Raw genomic sequence first — 19,677 nt, 5'->3', positions numbered from 1 at the left:
ACAGTAAATAAGTCCATACCTGCACCTGAAGGAAAGCTTCAAAGATGAGGAGCCAGATTCTACCAGGTAACAGCACATGTTATAACACAGGAGAACACACACAAATTATGGCTTGAGAACTTCAGTTTGGAGATTAGGAAGAACTTCCTTAGTAGGAGGACAGTATTGCACCAGAAAAGTTTGCAGAGACTGTGGTGTCTCCATACTTGCAGGTTTTCCAAGATCAGGCTAGACAAAAACACAGCTGATCTTTTCCAGTGATGGTGACAGACGTGCTCCAAGCAGAACAAAGGACCAGCTGAATTCCACAAGACTCTTCCAAAAAACATGCCTGTGATTCCAAGCAGCTGGGATGGAAGAGTTGAAACAAAACACTGTTCTTTAGTGGAAGATTCAGGACAGACATGGCTCAAGTTTTGGAGCAGGAGGACAAGCCCTTACTTTGCACCACATGCAGACAGGAATTCAAGACTCCTGGGTCCTACTACCACTCTGTTGTCATTTCATACTTGGGAAACCTGCTTGCAAGATGCATCTTATTCCCTTCTAGTACTGATCCACACAAATTATGTCAATTTTCTGCTTTTCTTTAACAGCTATGGTAGCATAAGCACTAGAAGTTTGTCTGCAGGTACTAAAGATGCCAAGCCGGCCAAGATACCTTGCGTACTAACATAACTTTAGAAGACTATTTGTTGTCCTACTCTACACTGCAGAGTTCTGTGATTTTAAACAGAAAAACATCTTCAACGTTATTCAGAACAAGACTTAATAATACTTACATTTTTCCAGTAGAAAGCCATTAATTCTTAGTTACCCCAAAAAAGGTAACTAAGATGCTGAGACATGACTTCATTGGAATTAACAATCGCAGCCAAGCGTTGAACAAACAAAACTGCATATAATTGAATACATTGAAAATCAAGTCCCAGGGAGTTCGAATTCCACATCTAAATTTGGTGACTATTCTTGACCTTGATCTCACAGTTCCCACTTTCCCATCTGTTAAATAAAATTAGCAATTTATCTCACTAGCAAGAGATGAAAAAAGCATTAATATGTGTTCTTAAAAATCTGAAGATATTTAGAATCTGTTAGAGAATACGAGTAATATATTTGGAGAAAGATTCAGAGAGAATTCAGCACACCAAACATGGAAAACAGATTATTTTATATCTTTACATTAAGTATCAAAATTTCTGCACTGAACGAGGAAGCATGTTTTCCACAGGATCATGGTTGGTATTTTTAATTTTCTATATTGCTCTCATGTATTAAAGGAGTTACTGCAATAGAATCATAGAATAGTTAGGGTTGGAAAGGACCTTAAGATTATCTAGTTCCAACCCCCCTGCAATAGGAAGGGACACCTCACTCTAAACCATGTCACCCAAGGCTCTGTCCAGCCTGGCCTTGAACACCACCAGGGATGGAGCATTCACAACCCCCCTGGGCAACCCATTCCAGTGCCTCACCACCCTCACAGTGAAGAACTTCCTCCTTATATCCAATCTAAACTTCCCCTGTTTAACATTTAACCCGTTACCCCTTGTCCTATCACTATAGTCCCTAACGAAGAGTCCCTCCACAGCATCCTTATAGGCCCCCTTCAGATACTGGAAGGCTCCTATGAGGTCTCCATGCAGCCTTCTCTTCTCCAGGCTGAACAGCCCCAACTTTCTCAGCCTGTCTTCATACGAGAGGTGCTCCAATCCCCTGATCATCCCCGTGGCCCTCCTCTGGACTTGTTCCAACAGTTCCATGTCCTTTTTATGTTGAGGACACCAGAACTGCACACAATACTCCAAGTGAGGTTTCAAGAGAGCAGAGTAGAGGCGCACGATCACCTCCTTCGACCTGCTGGTCATGCTCCTTTTGATGCGGCCCAGGATACAGTTGGCTTTCTGGGCTGCGAGCGCACACTGCCAGCTCATGTTCAGTTTCTCATCGACCAACACCCCCAAGTCCTTCTCTGCAGGGCTGCTCTGAATCTCTTCTCTGCCCAACCTGTAGCTGTGCCTGGGATTGCTCCGACCCAGGTGTAGGACCTTGCACTTGGCATGGTTAAACTTCATAAGGTTGGCATCAGCCCACCTCACAAGTGTGTCTAAGTCCCTCTGGATGGCATTCCTTCCCTCTAACATATCAACTGAACCACACAGCTTGGTGTCATTGGCAAACTTGCTGAGGGCGCACTCAATCCCACTGTCCATGTCACCGACAAAGATATTGAACAAGACCGGTCCCAACACCAATCCCTGAGGGACACCACTCGTCACTGGTCTCCAGCCAGACATTGAGCCATTGACCACAACTCTTTGCATGTGGCCATCCAGCCAGTTCTTTATCCACCGAGTGGTCCACCCGTCAAATTGATGTCTGTCCAATTTAGAGACAAGGATGTTGTGTGGGACAGTGTCAAACACTTTGCACAGGTCCAGGTAGATGACGTCAACTGCTCTACCCTGTCCATCAGTTCCGTAGCCCCATCATAGAAGGCCCCCAAATTGGTCAGGCAGGATTTCCCCTTAGTGAAGCCATGGTGGCTGTCACCAAGCACCTTATTGTTTTTCATGTGCCTTAGCATGCTTTCCAGGAGAATCTGCTCCAAGATTTTGCCTGGCACAGAGGTGAGACTGACTGGTCTGTAATTCCCTGGGTCATCCATTTTCCGCTTCTTGAAAATCGGGGTTATATTTCCCTTTTTCCAGTCATTGAGAACTTCACCTGACTGCCATGATTTTTCAAATATGATGGCCAGTGGCTTAGCAACTTCATTTGCCAGCTCCTTCAGGACCCATGGACAGACTTCATCAGGTCCCATAGACTTGTGTATGTTCAGGTTCTTAAGATGGTCTCGAACCTGATCCTCTCCTACAGCGGGGCCTAGGGTCTTCATTCTCACAGTCCCTGTGTCTGCCTTCCAAGACTTGGGTGGTGTGGTCAGAGCCTTTGCCAGTGAAGACTGAGGTAAAGAAGTCATTAAGAACCTCAGCCTTCTCCAAATCCAGGGTAGCCAGTTCTCCTAATAGCTTCTGGTGGGGGCCTACATTGTCCCTAGTCTGTGTTTTATTCACTACGTACCTACAGAATCCCTTCCTGTTATCCTTAACATCCCTAGCCAATTTTAATTCTAACTGGGCCTTAGCTTTCCTAACCTGGTCCCTAGCTTCCCAGACAACATCCCTACATTCTTCCCAGGCTCCCTGTCCTTGCTTCCACCTTTTATAAGCCTTTTTTTCCCTTCAAAGTTTCCTTAGCAGCTCTTTATCCATCCAAGGATGTCTCCTGGCCCTTCTGCTGCACTTCCTTCTAGTTGGGATGCAACACTCCTGAGCTTGCAGTAGGTGATCCTTGAATATCATCCAACAGTCTTGGGCTCCCCTGCCCTCTAGGGCATTCCCATGGAACCTTACTAAGCAGGTTCCTGAAGAGGCGAAAGTTGCCACACGCTCTTCTCATTGTCCTGAGGATCTCGAACTTGACCATCTCATGATCAATAATACTTACAAGGGAGATAGCTTTAAAAATGTACCTTTGCAAAACAGAGCAACCAGTAACTAGACGATACTATAGTTAAAATTACACAACCATGTAAGCTAGAAATCTCTAATAGGTGTTTTTCTATGTTATGGAGACCATGATGTCCCAAATACCAGAAAAAAAAACAAACCCACAAACAGCAAGGCTACTCCTTCATAAAAAAACAAGGAAGAACATGACCACTGTATCTATTTCACAGATTCTCACCATACAATAGAAGACAATCACAGAATACGTCCCATTTGTGATGTACCCTTTCTAGATGAAGCTCTACCAGTAAGTATGATATCATATAGCATTCACTGTCTGTAATCTATGGGACCTTAAATGTTTTTTAAACTATAAAAAAAAAAAAAAAGTGAAAATCCAAGTTGGAAGCGGTACCTGCTTTTAACCCAGTCAGACTTCAACAGTGTATTTTTAAGGGAAAAAAATACCTTGCATGTCTGTTGTTCACAAATAACCAGAGAAGCTGATAGACCACAGTATGAAAAAGAAAGGCAATGAGATTATGATCAGTTTCATCAACACACTGAAAACGAATTAAGTATTTCCAGAGTAGCAGAATTCTTCTAATGGTCTCTGAAGATTTTTGAATGAGCAAAAAAAAAAAAAAAGTAATTCTGGTTCAGTGAAATTAATGCTGTTACATTTGATGGAAGACCTCTTTATATGAAGGAATTTAAGAATAAGGAAAAAAAAAGCAGCAGACATCACATACTAGTACACCTGAAAGCTTCAGAATAAAAGATTATGCAATTTAATGGGTACAGAACATTTTAAATTCAACACAAACCAGCTCCTGTTCATCAAAACTTTAAAGAAAACCAAATCCCAAGCAAATACTGTTAATGCTTATGGATATTTTTCATTCAAAATTAAGCAAAAATTACTGCATTTTAATAGCCAACTCTACAAATACCAAAGTTTGCCAAGTGCTTCCGGATATTTATTTTTTTAGTTCTTAAAATTTTTTACGTGAATAAGCTTCTCAAGATTTAAGTCTGTACTTACTGAGAAAGTGTTGTTTTCCCTGAACCAGGTAGGCCTCTTAAGATGAGGAGCAATTTCTGTGAACAGCTAGATCTTTCTTCAGTTAACTGCAAAGAAGAAAAACTGTGTATTCCTCCTGTATTGGCAGCTTTTGGATCCTTCCAACACTCTCCTCTGGTTTCACAGAAACCATTATTTTGGAGTCCATTCTGGTCATTATTTACATTTCTGAAGACCTGAGTAGTACGGGTATCAGCATGACCTGTATCGTTGATACTTTGATCAATCAATGAACCATGACTGTTATTATCACTATTTCCATGGTAACTATAATAATTTTTGTAAGAAAGGTTACCATTCTGAGAAGGGAGAACATCAGTTTTTTGTGATGGGGAATGAAGTACCTGAAAATGCGACTGATGGTTGAATCTAGGAGGAAAAGGTCCCTGAGGTATTATGAAGGACTCTGTTGACTGCCAAGCAGGTCTGAATTCTGGCACTGAGTAGTCCCAATATTTAGAATCCTCTTCTCTATCAAAGGTATTTTCAGTTTTCCAGCCACTTGTTTCCATGACAAACTGCTGCTCATTGCTTGTTTTCTCACTGCTTTGTTCTTCAAAGAAACACTGTTCATTCTCGTAATATGGTTGTGGGCTGCCCAACAACATGCGCTGACAATCCTCTTGTGACAGCTGACTACAGTCATATGGAGCGCATTGTTCCTGAGAAGTTTCAGTTTCTTGTTCCTGAAAATTGGTATCTAAATTTTCACTTTCCAGCTGGTAAATTTCTTTATAGAACTGGTCCAGTTCATCATCTATTTCTGGTACAGCAGAAGTAACAGTCTGTGTCTTCTTTGCCTCCTTTCTTTTAGCTCTGTTTTCATGCAATCCATTCCGGTCTCCCTCACTGCTTTCATTGCAACTGCCAGATTTGTCCTGTTTGTTACTTTTGACAGGCTTGTAAATCGGTCCGATAAATTCTGTGCTTGTAAAAAAATCTTCATCTGATGCATTTCTATTTACTGAGAATGATGTAATGCTATTTTTAATATCTTTACCAACATTATTTGTAATAAAAGGGCCTTTTTCTTCAGCTTTAGTGTCATTTATTGAAGCAAGCTGAGGATTTACATTCTGCACAGCTTCCGAACGAACTAGGTTATTTTCAAGGAGCACTTTATTCAGTGTTCTCAGGACACCCGTAGGTATTTTCTCTTGCTTCTGCATTTCATGTTGCCCTTGGTCATCTGAAGCACACACTGGTATCAAGTCATCTGATGTTGCTTCAGTATCCACTTCATCCTCAATAGCTTGGTTATCACCAGCAGAGAGGTTCTCATAGGCCTCTTCTGTTGATTTCATTTTTTTAGAACATGGTTCAATGATTTCATCCTGACACTTCAAGAGAGGTACTCTGCTTTCAGCATGAAGCATCTTAGAAAACAAATAACATATAATCAGCATGTACATTCTAAAAGTAATGTATAAAAAAAGCAGAAGTTATTCAGGCCTACGACAGGCATCCTCAGACACTCCATGGTCACAACTAAAATGTATTCAACTAGAAGAAAAGCAGAAAGCACCAACAGGGAGCATTGTTTAAGCAAAACTGCCACATTATTGAACATCTTTAGTAAATAACTACATTAGTGCTGTACCAGTCCAGCATTCATGTTTTATAATATACCTTAAATAATTTACAAAAAACTTCCAAATGTGAATATTTGAAAAATTAATTACATCAACAACCTTTGTTCTTGACCGACCTATGTTAACCCATCAAGTGTTCTAAATCTCTTTTATAAGATAAACATGTGCCAATTTCCAATGCACAAACTGATACCTGACATCACTGCTAATATGACCAACGACAATGAAAATACTTCCGTTACAAGGATTATTTCCTGACTGAACGAACTGAACTCAATTAATTCATTTAACACCACTCAGATATTGGATGGCATTTATAATTTGGTACTAGTTAAGTAAGACTTAAAATTACATCTGCAGTCTGTTATAATGTTTCTGGGTTTAGAACAACTAAAGACGTTTGCTAGGGACCAAGACACTTGTTGCACATTTTCTAAAAATAAACACAAAAAACCAATCCCTGCCCCAAACAGACTGCATTCTGAGAATGATTCAAGAAGTTCCAGAAAGATTCAGAGACAACAGCAATTAAAAATAAAGCAAGATGGCACTGACCACTGTGACATGAGATCATGCTATTAGCCATCTATTAGAATTACTTGGATTTTCCTTTGTATTCAAGAGGCCTAGACAGAATGCAATAAACCCCAAGTCATTTTATTATGAATCAAGTGCCAAGTATTTTATTTAGCAAATTACACTTCCCCCATACAAATGCAGCACCTAACAAGAAAGTATTTTTCCTATTAGAGGGTTTATTCTACTTTCTGTGAACATTCCAACTTTCTAGGAGTAAAATATTAAAAAAAAAAAAAAAAAAAAAAAAGCAGCTCATGCCTTTCATTCTGACCAAGAAATGAAGGTTTTTTGAAGTTTTTTTTTTTCTCTTTATCTGAAAAGGACCTATATGTAGTATTAAGGAAAGAGTCCTAAGTAACATTTATTACCTCATGCTTACTTGCAAAACTGATGTTACTCTAGACACATTCTCACCTACTAACCTACTATGCAAAGAAAGAGAATCTTGCCATCCTCAGTCTCAATATGTCTAGACCAAGGAGATTTTACTGTTTGCATTTGATCTCACTACTTGGAAGACAGTATTAATGTCAGAAGGGGGAAAAACATGGCCATGCAACTATCCCTCTTCCTCAGAGCTGGTGGAACAATGTTGTGTGCATGGTCTCCCCTCTTCTCAGGATACATATATTTCATGCATACCTCTAGTTTATCAGTTCCTCCTTTTTGAAAATTAGAGAGTTGTGTGCATGGTCTCCCCTCTTCTCAGGATACATATATTTCATGCATACCTCTAGTTTCTCAGTTCCTCCTTTTTGAAAATTAGAGAGTATGACACTATATGAATCATGAACTCTATTCTACATCTATGAAAAAAAGGGGTTACTCTACCTAGTAAGTGGGGGGGGGGGAGGGGGAGGAAGAAATGTTGCTTTATTAGCTTCTATGGCCTCATCTGTCTTCTGGAATGGTGTCTGTGCAAATCTCATATCCTGATGTGGAATGAAAACAGAGCATGTGAACACCTGCCACATGACAGTATTTCTAACGAGGGAAGATGCTGCTCTGACTGTCCCGCACAGGAACATCCTTTCTTGACAATCTTGAAAAGACTTTCTCTGACTACCCTTTGGGACAGTGAAATTGCATGTGAAAGCATCTCCACCTGTATTGCTGAGGAGGACCGACCAAATATGTACCAGAAAAGTCCAATCTACATGACAGCCTTGCCTCTTGAATGCTGATAGTCTGTCACATTTCTGTAAAGAACTATTTGTAAGCATTGCACCTGAGCTGGTGGTTCACCAGCAACACCAAATTACTACTTTAATTAACCTGACAAACATACAGAAGACTCAACCAAGTCGGTAAAGGCCTCAAGCTCCACCTGTACACTAAATATCCATATGTAAAACAAAGCACTTACTGATGGGGGGAACCGATTGGCTTTGCTTGCATGACATCTTTGCGGACACGGGAGTGACAAAGCATGTAGGCCAGAGCCCCCCATAGGGCAGGCCACCCGTCGCAGGCTGACGGCGGTGTGTGTGGGGGGCCGAGGCCGCAGGTCCCAGCTCTCGGTAGGTGTGTCAGCCGCTCTCCCACCCTTCCTCCCAGCAGTGTAAGGCACCCACCTCCCCGCTTCACACACATTTTGCTCAGCCTACGTCCCACAGCCTGAGCAGCCGTATTCTCACTGCCCGCTTCCCCGCTCGTCCACGGTCTCTCTTTGCCACCCAGCAGTGGTAGTAAAGGCGGGGAAAAGCCCCTTCCCGGCCCCGCTGAACAGAGGCCGCAGCCCCATGCGAGTGAGGAGACCAACCTCAAAGCCAAGCCACCCGCCCGTCTTCCGCCGCTCAGGCGAGCTACGCACTCCCGGCAAGCCGGGGAGAGGAGCGCCGGCCGAACCTTGCCCTCAAGATGGCACCACCTCCTGCGCCCCTTCACCCCGCAGCCCTTGGCTGTTATGGGGCTTGTAGTTCCGCCCGGCTGGGCTGGCGGCGGACTGCAAGTACCGGCATCCCCTACCGGGGCGGTTTAGTCTTCCGCAGGTCCCGCGTTCGCCGATTGGAGCAGTGGGGTTTGGGCTGTTTCAAGCTATTTCGGGAGCGGTTCTCTCAGCGTGCAGCCTTTGTGGGGCAGGGGCCGCCTCTGTCATTTCGCAGCGACGGGAGCAGCTGTTTGTCTTTCGCTGCGCTACACTGATCAGTGAAGCTTGATTTCTCAGCTTCGTGCTGGAGCATCTGGAGGATGCTTGAGGAAGGATAGATCTTGAGGAAAGATAGAGTCTCGGCCGCTGAAGACATGGGGCAGAAGCGCCGGGCAGCAGCCATTGCCCTGCTGTACCTATCGGTTCTCCTGCCGGGGCCCAGTGCTGTGCCCCCACCACGTTTTGATGCTGGTGTCTATGGTATCGCCTGCCTTTCTAAAACTGTCTGATGGTTGGTTGTAATTAATGAAATAAACCTCACAGGCGTATTTTGCCCAGACGTTAGGCCAGTCCACGTTACTTTGAATAAAACATGTTCTTTTGGCTATAGCCTCAACGGAGAACACTTACTGTTATAGGTTATGTATGTCTGTGTACTAGATTAACTTACTCTGACCACTATGTTGAGGAGAAAATACCTCTACAGAGTTTTAGGGATCAGAACGTTTATTTTGCTTAAAGTGATATACTGATTTTTGTCTAAGAGCAACAAAGATTTTAGTAACATTATGGAGTTTCAATGAGGACTGCCCCCAGTGTAAACACTGCCAAGGTTTCCTGCATGTGTGTTATACTTAGATGAACTTGCAATTTTTCCTTGCAGCAGAAATAGGGTATATTTTTTTTCCATTATGTGGCTGCATTCTTTTTTCAAATCTTACGACATTATGCAAAGCAAACCACATTTTTCCTAAGAAACAGTCTTGTAACAGTACACACAACAACTTCTGTAAGTGATGTGCCCATTCTAAATACCTGCAACATTGATGCTTTCAGATAACCTGAATAAATTATGAATATTTGAGAGTCTATATAATTTATAAAATCTCTGAATATTGTTTATTTGCCATAAGTGGCAAAACGAACACAGTGATTGTTAAAATCCATGCCTGGCATTCCTTCCAATTACCTCTGTGACCAAAGGAGCCTCCTTTCCTGTGCTGGGTGATAGCTTTGCTCCGCTAGAAGGTATGCACCTTTAGTAGCAATTTAATTTAGATCAGAAGTGAGCTTTGGACGTGAATCTCCTGATTCTTCCCATTTACTCTGCTTTGTTAAGATTAGCGCTATTCCAGTGTAAAAGCTACTGAAATGCGCAGTGTATGAATGCCACAATTGTAGCATCAAATAGTCAAATACTTTTCTGTATTGATTTGGACATAATGGTGCTGTGGAAGTTATGAGGACATTGCCTGCGTCACAACCAGATCTGGGGAATCAGTGTGCAGCTTCTGAAGGAATAAGGGTGGCATAACCTTGTACCTTTGTTACAGGCTGGCAAAACTGTGTGTGAATTCTGGAAGATAGGAGCAGCCTTGTGTTCAGATACGGCCTTGCTGCAGCTTTGGGGCCTGCATTTTGTACCATACTGTGGAATCCACAGTAAAATTCTAAAGCTATTTTGAAGTAAAATAAAATTCAGAAGGAACAGATCATTTCTGCTGTGAGGAAGGAAAATAGGAAATGGCATAAAACCTGACCATTGCTACTAAGAAAAACACAGAGGCACAAAATACACAAAAGAGACTATTATTGCAGGTTGGTGGAATATTTCTAACACAAGTATTTTCTGAAATACAAAGGGCTACACTGCTTTTTCTTCTACCATTTTTCATGAGATTATCTAAAGATAATAAGGCTAGTCCTTAATTTTAATATTAAAATTATTCTTCAACCACAATTCCTGACTTCTTGGAGAATTCTTTTCCAATAGTAATACTATTGAATATTTAATCCTAAGGAAAAAAATATTTTCCATCTGAAATAATAATTACGTGTTTCCCTACACATGATAAATCAAGAAACACTGAAGATAACCATTTGGAGTGAGTAAGAGTGTGCTACATGTGGACTTTTTGAAGGTAGTATTGGGAGATCAAAGCTCTCAAGTGCTTCATGTTGTGTAACCAGTAATTGTCTCAGATGCATTTCATTTTGGGAATTCTCCCAGGTAATTAAATAAGCCACATGTTACAGCTGACAATACCCTAATGTCATTCTTTTTAACCTCACTGAGGGTAATCAAATACACTTTCCCTGGTGGTACTACTACAGCTGATACAGATGCCATATGAGAAGATGTTGTACTTACTAGAGACAAATCTACAAACAGTTCCCCCAGAATCCTCAGGCTGCACTAGATGATAAAGGAAGTTCCATCAGAAACATCACTGGGGGAACCAGATAGTGTACACAGTGTCCAGGCACTGCTTAGTCAGCAAGACTATCTAAATAGCAGCTCACATTTACATAAAAATGGAGTAGACTGAGTGTAAAGCGTCAATAGAACATTCAATGGGATGTTAAAATAACTAGCTTTAGATAGAGAACAGACAGTGGAATGGTAAAAACAAAGTGTTGAGGAGGAGAAAAAGAGCATCAGATAAAGCAACTTAAAAATGCTCAGCATTTTATACAGCACAATATGTTTAAGTATTTAATGTTTAATATACTAAATATACTAATTACTGTTTAAGTGAGACGGAAAGAGAGATAATATGTATTACAAAAGTTCAGTGCAACATGCTTAGTTGTGGCAGTGTTGACAACCCTACTCTTTGTGGAATATTTGTAATTTTAACTACTCAGTTGTTACTTGAAATTACTTTTATTTGAATATTTGAAGGTTAACAACTAAGATGCTCGCCTTTGAGGTACAACTTATGGTAAGAAGTTCTTAAATATTTTTCCGATTTTGTTAAACTAACAGCACTGCTTAAGAATATTTAGGTTATTGTACTCACTTCTCCCACCTCATGTCCTACATCTCAATTAAGGATGGAGAGCATTTAAATCAATTAAAGGTAACTCAGAGGAGACACTAATTTAATTCACTGACAAACTGAGCTATTCGACAGGGAAAGAAAGACTGCTGGTACAGACTCCCCAAATATTAATTCACTACTGTTGTACCTGTCAGAAAGGCACCAAGAGAAGAACACTGACTACTGTGGCTTTTTAGATGATGGCTGCCATAGGTAGGGTACTTTAGTATTAAGCTGTAGGAATACACTGTGTACTCCACTGTGCTGGAGTGGTCAGCAAGAAGATTCCATGACATTTAGCAACAAAGCAACTATTAACCCACACTAGAAGGGAAAAAAACAATGAACCACACAAAGCAAAACAACCAACCACAAACTGGTATTAGCAGCCTTAAAAGTTTGTATATTAATGGTCTCTAGCTTACTCATATCAGACAGCAAGATGGTTAGATTTGTTTAGTGTATAAAGCATGCACTAGTTGATAGCGAAATGAACATCACTTCCTGACTGTAGGAAAGAGACAGATTCTGATTCAGGAATTTAACAATCTGAATGAAGTTTTTTGCTCCTGTGGCTACTGTAACATGAAACATTTTACTGCTGTCTCTGTAACATGAAACATTTTATTGCTCTCTTCTTATATATGACTCCAAAAAGGCACTGACCTCTTTAAGGTCCTATCTGAAGAAGAGAAGTCAGGGATGAAGATACATCTACAACTGACTTGAGATGGCAAATTTTGGGAGGGGGTAATAGTTTGTGTTCTAATAGAAAGACTTACTTTAGTAGGTCATTTAATCTTACTAGTGTCCCACTGTAGCTGTTAACTATTTCATGAAGAGAACTATTTCATGAAGGCTTCCTACAGTCCTCACCCTGAAAAGTAACATAATATAATCTTCAGTTTATTGGGGGTTTGGGGAATTTATTTTTGGTGAAATATATAGTATTTAATGACTCTTGTCTTTTTGTTAGAAAACAACCACAAGCTGATAGGTATTTTTGGTAAAGTCTTCTTAGCACAAAGATTAAAGCAGTACTTATTAAACTTCAGAATAAATACCGCAAATGTGTTTAAAGCTAGTAGCTTCTGAGCATCACTGCTGTCAGCTGTTTGATTTTTGTTTACAAGGAGATGGTGTTGGGAACAGCACTGACAGAGACAGTAAGAGTCTAAAAATTCCAGTCATCTTAAGTTACTGTTTCCGTGTGGCTTCCTTGCAAATTATTTAAGAGACATGTAAGATACTAAAATTAGTTGAAAAGTTAACTCATGTTCATAATAATATCAGCCATTTACCTGAAGAGCCAACACAAATAAATGAAGTATTTTTTTCTTTCTCTGAGACAAATCACTACACCTGCAAGTCAAAGGTGTATATAGGCACTAACTCTCCCTCCTACAGGTCAAAAACCCATTTGGTATGAAGAACTCACTATATAAATGATGTGTATTTTATTTGAACTGTTTTTCGAGTAAGAAGGCTGGAGCACCTCTCCTATGAAGACAGACTGAGGAAGCTGGGCTTCTTCAGCCTAGAGAAAAGAAGACCTTAGAGATGGTTTCCAGTACCTAAAGGTGGCCTGCAAGGAAGCTGGAGAGGGACTTTTTATAAGGGCATGTAGTGACAAGAGGGAGGATGGCTTTAAACTGATAGAGCAGAGATTTAGATTAGGTATTAGGAAGAAATTCTTTACTATGAGGGTGGTGAGTCACTGAAACAGGTGGCCCAGAGAAGTTGTGGCTTCCCCACCCTTGGAAGTGTTCAAGGCCAGGTTGGATGTGGCTCTGAGCAAACCAGGTCTAGTGGAAAGTGTCCCTGCCTGTGGCAGAGGGATTGAAACTAGGTGATTTTTAAGGTCTCTTCCCACCCAACCATTCTATGTTTATAAAATATTTTTGATGCAATTGTTCAAGAGTCATAAGAGAAACAAACAGAAGGGAAAGGTGCTTATACCTATGCTGGAAACAAAAGTATTTTTTTTCATAGACCTGCTATATTAAGCAAGTGAAGATAAGCGTGATGGAAAAAATATTACACCCTTCTATTTCTCAAACTTTTTCAATGTTTACTTTGCTGCTCTGCCTTTATTTTTCCCAAACCATCTATAAAAGGAAACAAAAGCTAGTTTAGGAATCAGTTAAGTAGTTTCTTATTTCTCCTGGGTAACTCATGTAATGTTAGAAATGTAACTTGCAGTTTGCATTCAAATAAAACCCCCTGTCAGTTGGCATCCATTAAAATACTTCATTTGTGCTGGCCCTTTATCACTCTGGTGATGACTGTATGGAAATATTTGCTCAACAGTGACTCTTAATTCACATAATGTTAATCTATGGGTAGGGAAATCAGTAGAACAATTCACAACTTACTGCTATCAAAAGCAGGCGTTCTTGTTCGCTGGTGTATAGTCTCTTCTTTCTTCCTTGTGTTAATTCACACTTCTGTGAGTGGACTGAGCTTGCTAGCCAGGGCAGAGATTTACAATATGGTTAAGCTGAAATATCTTCTTATCCTGGGAATGAAAAGAAAGTTTTGCTCTCTCCAAACTATTCCTTCCCTTGTTCTGCCAGGGACTGTAGGATATTTTTAGGCAATTTTTATATTTCAGTGTAGTGAATCAGTAGGGATTGCTACAGCACAGAGTCATTCTAGGACCTAGCTTCCTTAGGACCTTTCTTCACCCCTCAGTGGGATGCTGGGGTTGTTTGAAAGTTTATGTCCTCACCTGCCAGCTTTCTTCCCGAGGTCCCTGCCTGTTCAGTCTTGTGAAGTATATCTTAGAGCTCTTGTTTAAATAGAGCTATGATTGCTAAAGTTAGGATATTGGTTTGTTCTGGTTTGAAATATCCTTGATCTTCATCAATGACCTGGGAAAGGAGCTGCACACTGTGATACTTGGGTGGTGCCAAACTCTTTTGGGTAATCAAATGCTGTGCTGGTGGAAAGAACTCCAGGTCTCACAAAGTGAATGGGTAAAAAGAAGGCAGATAGTCTTGAATTAGATCAGTGTAAGGTAAATTATAGGATTATCTGTCAGTAATGGAAGTTTAAATTCACAGTCTGGAAATCACTGCTTTCAGCTCTCGGAAATCGTTGGCCCAAACTGTAGCAGTAACCAAAAAAGCCTCACTGAACCACAGAGATATATCATCAGGAAGAGTACCGAGAGCAACACAGAAAGCATTTTGCTGATCTGTGGGAAGTCTCAGCGTATTCCTATCTTGCTTACTGTGTGTAGTCCTGGTCTGCAAGGACACAAATTTAGAGAAGGTGTTGAGAAAGACACCTAAAATGACCCAAGGGAAAAGATCAGCAGTCTAGCAAAGTAGGGACTAAAAGGGTTTGGATTCTGGTTGTGAAAAGACAAGGCTGAAGAGCATATGATCATATTTTACAAACCACCTGTTTAAGGTGAAGAAATAGGGTTCTTGACACAGTGGGTAGTTGGCTTCTATAATCTGCTGCTTAAGTAGGCTAGAATATATGCAGTGGCAGCAGGTTCAAAAAGGGATTAGACAAGTTAGTGGACAACAGGTCCACAAATGGATTCTAAAGGCAAATAAGTCTTTGAAGTTCTGTGGCACTGGCTTTCTCTGTATGTTATAATGTAAGCAAAATTTCGTGAAAACATGTTGAATCTTTCTTAAGCACACAGTTTCTGTAACATACATTTATGTTTACTCCTGGCTTTCAGGAGGTGGCAGATGTAGTAAAACGAGTCTGCTTACAGTTATCAGTGCCCTGTGGGGATGTGACATTTCTTGTGGAGAGCCGGAGCCTGCCCTCGGGAGCACAGCCAGCACTTGCACAGATTGCACGGTGCGGCTTTTTTCTTTTAGGACGCCGAAAAGGAGCCGGGTACTTGCTACTCCCTTCTGTAGGTCGAGTTCTTAACACTTACAAGTTATTTTCTGAGGGGACTCCTGCGCAGCACGGTCAGCGACGCCTCCAAACGAGCATACAAGTAGCTCTTCAGAGGCTGGCCGGCCGGCCGGCACATTTCACCGAGGAACGACAGCTCCATGCTGCCTCCTACCGCCCACAGCCCCGCGCCGGGCCCGGCCTGACGGCACTTCCTTACGGCACGGCCGCTCAACGGCTGCCCGCAGCTCTCGCTGAGGCGGGGCCGGGGCGCCGCAGGCCGCGTCCCTCCCGCCTCCCTTGGCGGGAACCGGCCGCCGGGTGAACGTTAGCGAGCGTCCGGCGGGAGCCGCGGTGTCCGACGGGCTCCCTCCTGAGGTACGCGCACGCTACTGCGGCAAGCCGAGCGCCTGTCTTGTAACGCGGCACCCGTAGCGAGCACCGCGCGGTGGAGGAGACCGGGATGGGTTGAAAACGGAGGAGTAAAGAGTCACCTTCGAATATCCGTGAAGTATTAAGGAGTCTTGGTATAGGCAGGAGATGAAGGGCAGAGCGTATCTGAGGGGAGGCCTCCGTTATACAGCGCCGTTCCCCGCTCCCCGAGGCGTTCACCGAGGGAGCCGGGAGCGTTGCGGTGACCTACTCCCTCGGCAGAACGGGGCAGAACAGTCACGTCCGCAACATGTCAGCACACTAGTTACTTTGACAGCTATGGACCTGGGTTTGCAATTGCGGTAGCTATGTTTAACTTTCCTCCTGGTTGGTAAGTATCCCCGCACACAGGTGCTAGTGCTCCGTAGGAAGCAGGTGCGCTCCCCAGCGCAAGATGTGGTGTCTCGGTAAGCCCAGCTGACAGTGAGGGGTGTCGAGGGGAAATTGTCCAACCTGCGTCAAAAAAAAGTATATCCTTGACTGCAAGTAATAGAAGACTGTCAGATATAGTATTCCTCTCTTTCCTGCCCGTGCAGTAGTACTTTTGTTTTCAGGAAGTGCAGGACAAACATAATTCACCTGAAAATCCAAACGAGGGGAGTTTTGGGGCCTTAAAAACAAAGATTTCTATAAAATTTCTGGCAATCTATCCCTAGGAGTGATGTAGTCTTTATTAGAAGATGAGGCTATATAAGTTAGTTTAGAAGGTGAATGAAAAATAAGACAAGATGGTTACAATGTGTTAGTGACAAAACTCACTTAAAGATTGAAAGCACTAGATACAATGTCTTGGCTAACATGCAGTTGAAGTATGTTCCTCACACTAAGCAAAGCCCTGAATGTGTTTCAGCAGAACTGCCAAGTACTATTTATGTTTGGGTTTTTTCTGAAGCATAATACTCTAAGCACTTCCACGCTCTCCTGATGCGTCATTCATAAATGCAGCATTTCATCTGCAGCCCTGAGAAAAAGTTACATCACTTCACTGCCTGCACTTCCCTGTCAGGGCGCCCCTGAAACTCTTGCGTGCTCTGAAGCAAAACCAAAGGGGTTGAAGAGCGATTTCTGCTACTCTTTCTGCTGTTTCTCTGCATTTAAGCAACTTTATTCCTCACCATTTTACAATAATCCGTTAATAATTCGTGTTGGTTTTGAGAAATACTTGTTTCTCTGCTTTGCACCGTGCACGTAGGCGGGTAACGGACCGCAGCTCATCGGCCGAGGGGATGCTGGGCCCCTCCTTCGGACCGGGCCGCGGGCTGTGCGTGAGGAGAGGTGCTCTGCCGGCCTGCAAACCCTGCAGTAGAGGTCCTCAACCCGGGTCCTGGCTTTTGGCAAGGATCTGTACGGTGTTGTGCAGCAACCGGCAGTCTTTCGGGGTGGCAGGCATAGCCGTAGCCTCAGGCTAGCAGGCGAGAGCTGGATCGGGACCCAGAGCGCAAGCACGCTTAGGGAGGGGTCGTAACTTTTATACCCTCTTCCCTTACCGCTGCATCGCCCAGTAGCGGCGCTCTGCAGCTCCCGTAGTGGCTGCCCAGAGGACCGGGCTGTCCGGCTGGCCAGGGCGCGGGGGTCCGCCGTTGAGGGCAGCGGTGGCCGCGGGCCCTGTGACCGCTAACTTCGGCCAGTGCCCGCGCAGTGGCGGCTGCGAGGGCCGGTAGGGGGCGCTGCTGCCCCACTCTGGCCTCGCTCGCTTCCCCCGGCGGTTCCATTGGAGCAGCCAGAGACAAGTTGGCGCCATTTTGAAGCCGACAGGGGGACCGGGGCGAGCTGCGGAAGGGGAGGGGGTTAGAGGCGATTGGCTGCGGCTACGGCGGCAGCTCCTCTCCGAGCCGGAGCAGCGGCAGCGCGGAGCGGACCCGCCTGGGACCAGCGAGGAGAGGCGGTTGCGGCGGGGTAAGGAACCCGGCACCTTAGTCGCCGTTACCCCCACCCTGGCCCCTCTCCATTTTCCTTTCTCTGGGGCGGAGGCGCCCATTCGGACCGAGCTCCGCGGCCGGCGATCGAGGAGGACAGGGAGGAGGCAGACCTCCCCTTGGCCCGTTGCGGAGCACCCCCTTCCCTCCCCATCTCCTCTCGGCGCTGCTCCCCTCCCCCCTTCCCCGTGGCCGGCGTCACAAATTAAATTTGCCGCTCCCCCTCTTTGCACCCCACCCGGCGGGGCCCCGCGGGGGGGTGACCTTGGCTGGGGTGCGCCGCGGGGGCCTGGGGGTCACCCCCTGTTCCCCCCCCTCCAGGTGGCCCGCCGGGCGGTGTCGCGCGCTCAGCGGCGGTGGCTCCTCGCGGCGGGGCGGGGGGGGGAGGGTGCTTGTCCGTTGTGGTGAGCGATCGCGGCTCCCGCCGGTACCCCCCCACACTCCGCTGTACCCGGCCTGTTCCCCGCGCGGGCTTCGCCGGGGATCGCCGAGGGGACCCCCCCAATACTGCCCAGTTCGGTCTCTCCGCCCTGCACTTAGCAGCGATCTTCAGCGGGGGGAAGCTGGCGGCCGCTGAGGACCTCGGTTCGGTAGGTCCCTACTTGTGTGAGCCCGTTCCTTTCATGCTGGCTTTTTTTTTTTTTCCTCTCTCCTTTCTTTTTTCCTTCCCACTTTGCATCAGGCTCTGTTAGCGCTCGGAAAGGAAGCTGGGGGGTGTTAGCTGCCGCCTGGTATATGAAAAACTATGAATTTTACATCTGAATTGCCAGATGGAGAATGGTTAATTTATAGGTTATGTATTGTTTACGTGGGGAGACTCTGGTCGGGAATCTAGGTCTGTAACTTCATCCCGCGGCAAATAAATCACTATCTGCTCTTCAAAACAAATCAACAATTAATGACGGTGAACAATCCCGGAACGTTAAACTGCAGCAGAGCAGCTCCGGCAGAGCTGGGTTTTGTCGTGCAAGTCTTACTCTGACTTTAATGTTTGCTCTCTGCACGGTCGCTTGCCGAGAGTGGTGGTTATTTTTTTAGGCGTTCTGTTTTCCCATTTACACAACTGCTAAAGTATTCTCGTGTTGGTCTTTGTTTTGTGCTTGCAGGGTAGGTGCTTTAGCTGTAACTGATTGATTTCTCTTTGCTGGGAATGGAATAGGAGCGTTGAAAATTTGAGTGGCTTTATAGCTGAAAGTGGGTGTCAAATCACATTTTGGGAAGGGGTAAGATGACATGCATTCCTTCAGGTTTTTTCCCCTTCCAAGCTAGTAGAGTTGTCCAGTTTTCATATGATAGAAATTTTGCTTGGTGTGTCTTGTATGTATTTCAGTATTATATTTACTTGTGTCAAGTAATGCCTCAAAAAGATGTGAAACATCTGCATGTATGCTGTGCTCAGACCACCCTAAAAGAAAACTGGTAGTGACAGACAATCAGGTAAGATAGTTTAACAGAGGCATGTGTCTCTGTTCATGACAGGCATTTGAAAGCATGCGCTACTGGGGAAAGTATTTAGTACTTCGGTACTTGCATGACGTCTTGAGTCTGTTTGAGGCAAGGTAGTACTTAATTGCTGTGAGGTGTGGGGGGTGTGCAGTTGTGTGTGGTGTTTTGTTTGGGTTTATTTTGTTTTAAAATTCTTACACAGTAGTACTTGCTTCTGTGCCTCTTGCATTCCCTTTGCTAGTTACTATACAGACTGGATATGCTGTAGTTCAGTTTTTGATGAAACAGCTAAATAAATCAAATGAGAATGGACAATCATAATGTGTATAATGCTT

General features: G+C 43.8%; 2 protein-coding genes across 11 annotated transcripts in view; one reads left to right on the top strand and one right to left on the bottom strand.

Annotated features, from left to right (window-relative positions):
- N4BP2L2 (NEDD4 binding protein 2 like 2) overlaps positions 1–8,632 on the bottom strand; it is a 48,555-nt gene extending 39,923 nt beyond the window's left edge. For 6 of the 8 annotated variants that reach the window (XR_013956440.1, XR_013956441.1, XR_013956442.1 and 3 more), the window contains exons 1-2: positions 8,134–8,221; positions 4,558–5,972 (exon numbers count right to left, since the gene is read on the bottom strand). Coding sequence is in view for 5 of the 8 variants with exons in the window: in XM_080613400.1 (XP_080469526.1) it covers positions 4,558–5,972; positions 8,134–8,217 (1,499 nt within the window). In the remaining 3 variants the exon portion in view is untranslated. Of the gene's footprint in view, positions 1–4,557; positions 5,973–8,133; positions 8,222–8,529 lie in introns of those variants that run through there. The other 2 variants (XM_080613403.1, XM_080613402.1) reach the window with 2 other exon arrangements.
- Positions 8,633–17,773: 9,141 nt separating this feature from the next.
- The window catches only part of PDS5B (PDS5 cohesin associated factor B), a 119,810-nt gene continuing 117,906 nt past the window's right edge, over positions 17,774–19,677 (top strand). For all 3 annotated transcript variants that reach the window (XM_080614425.1, XM_080614426.1, XM_080614424.1), the window contains exon 1: positions 17,774–17,876. The gene's annotated coding sequence lies outside the window, so the exon portion shown is untranslated. The remainder of the gene's footprint in view (positions 17,877–19,677) is intronic.

The sequence above is a fragment of the Psittacula echo genome (assembly GCF_963264785.1).
Source record: "Psittacula echo genome assembly, chromosome: 3".
Taxonomy (NCBI): Eukaryota; Metazoa; Chordata; class Aves; order Psittaciformes; family Psittacidae; genus Psittacula; species Psittacula echo.
This window is presented reverse-complemented; position numbering and strand designations above follow the sequence as displayed.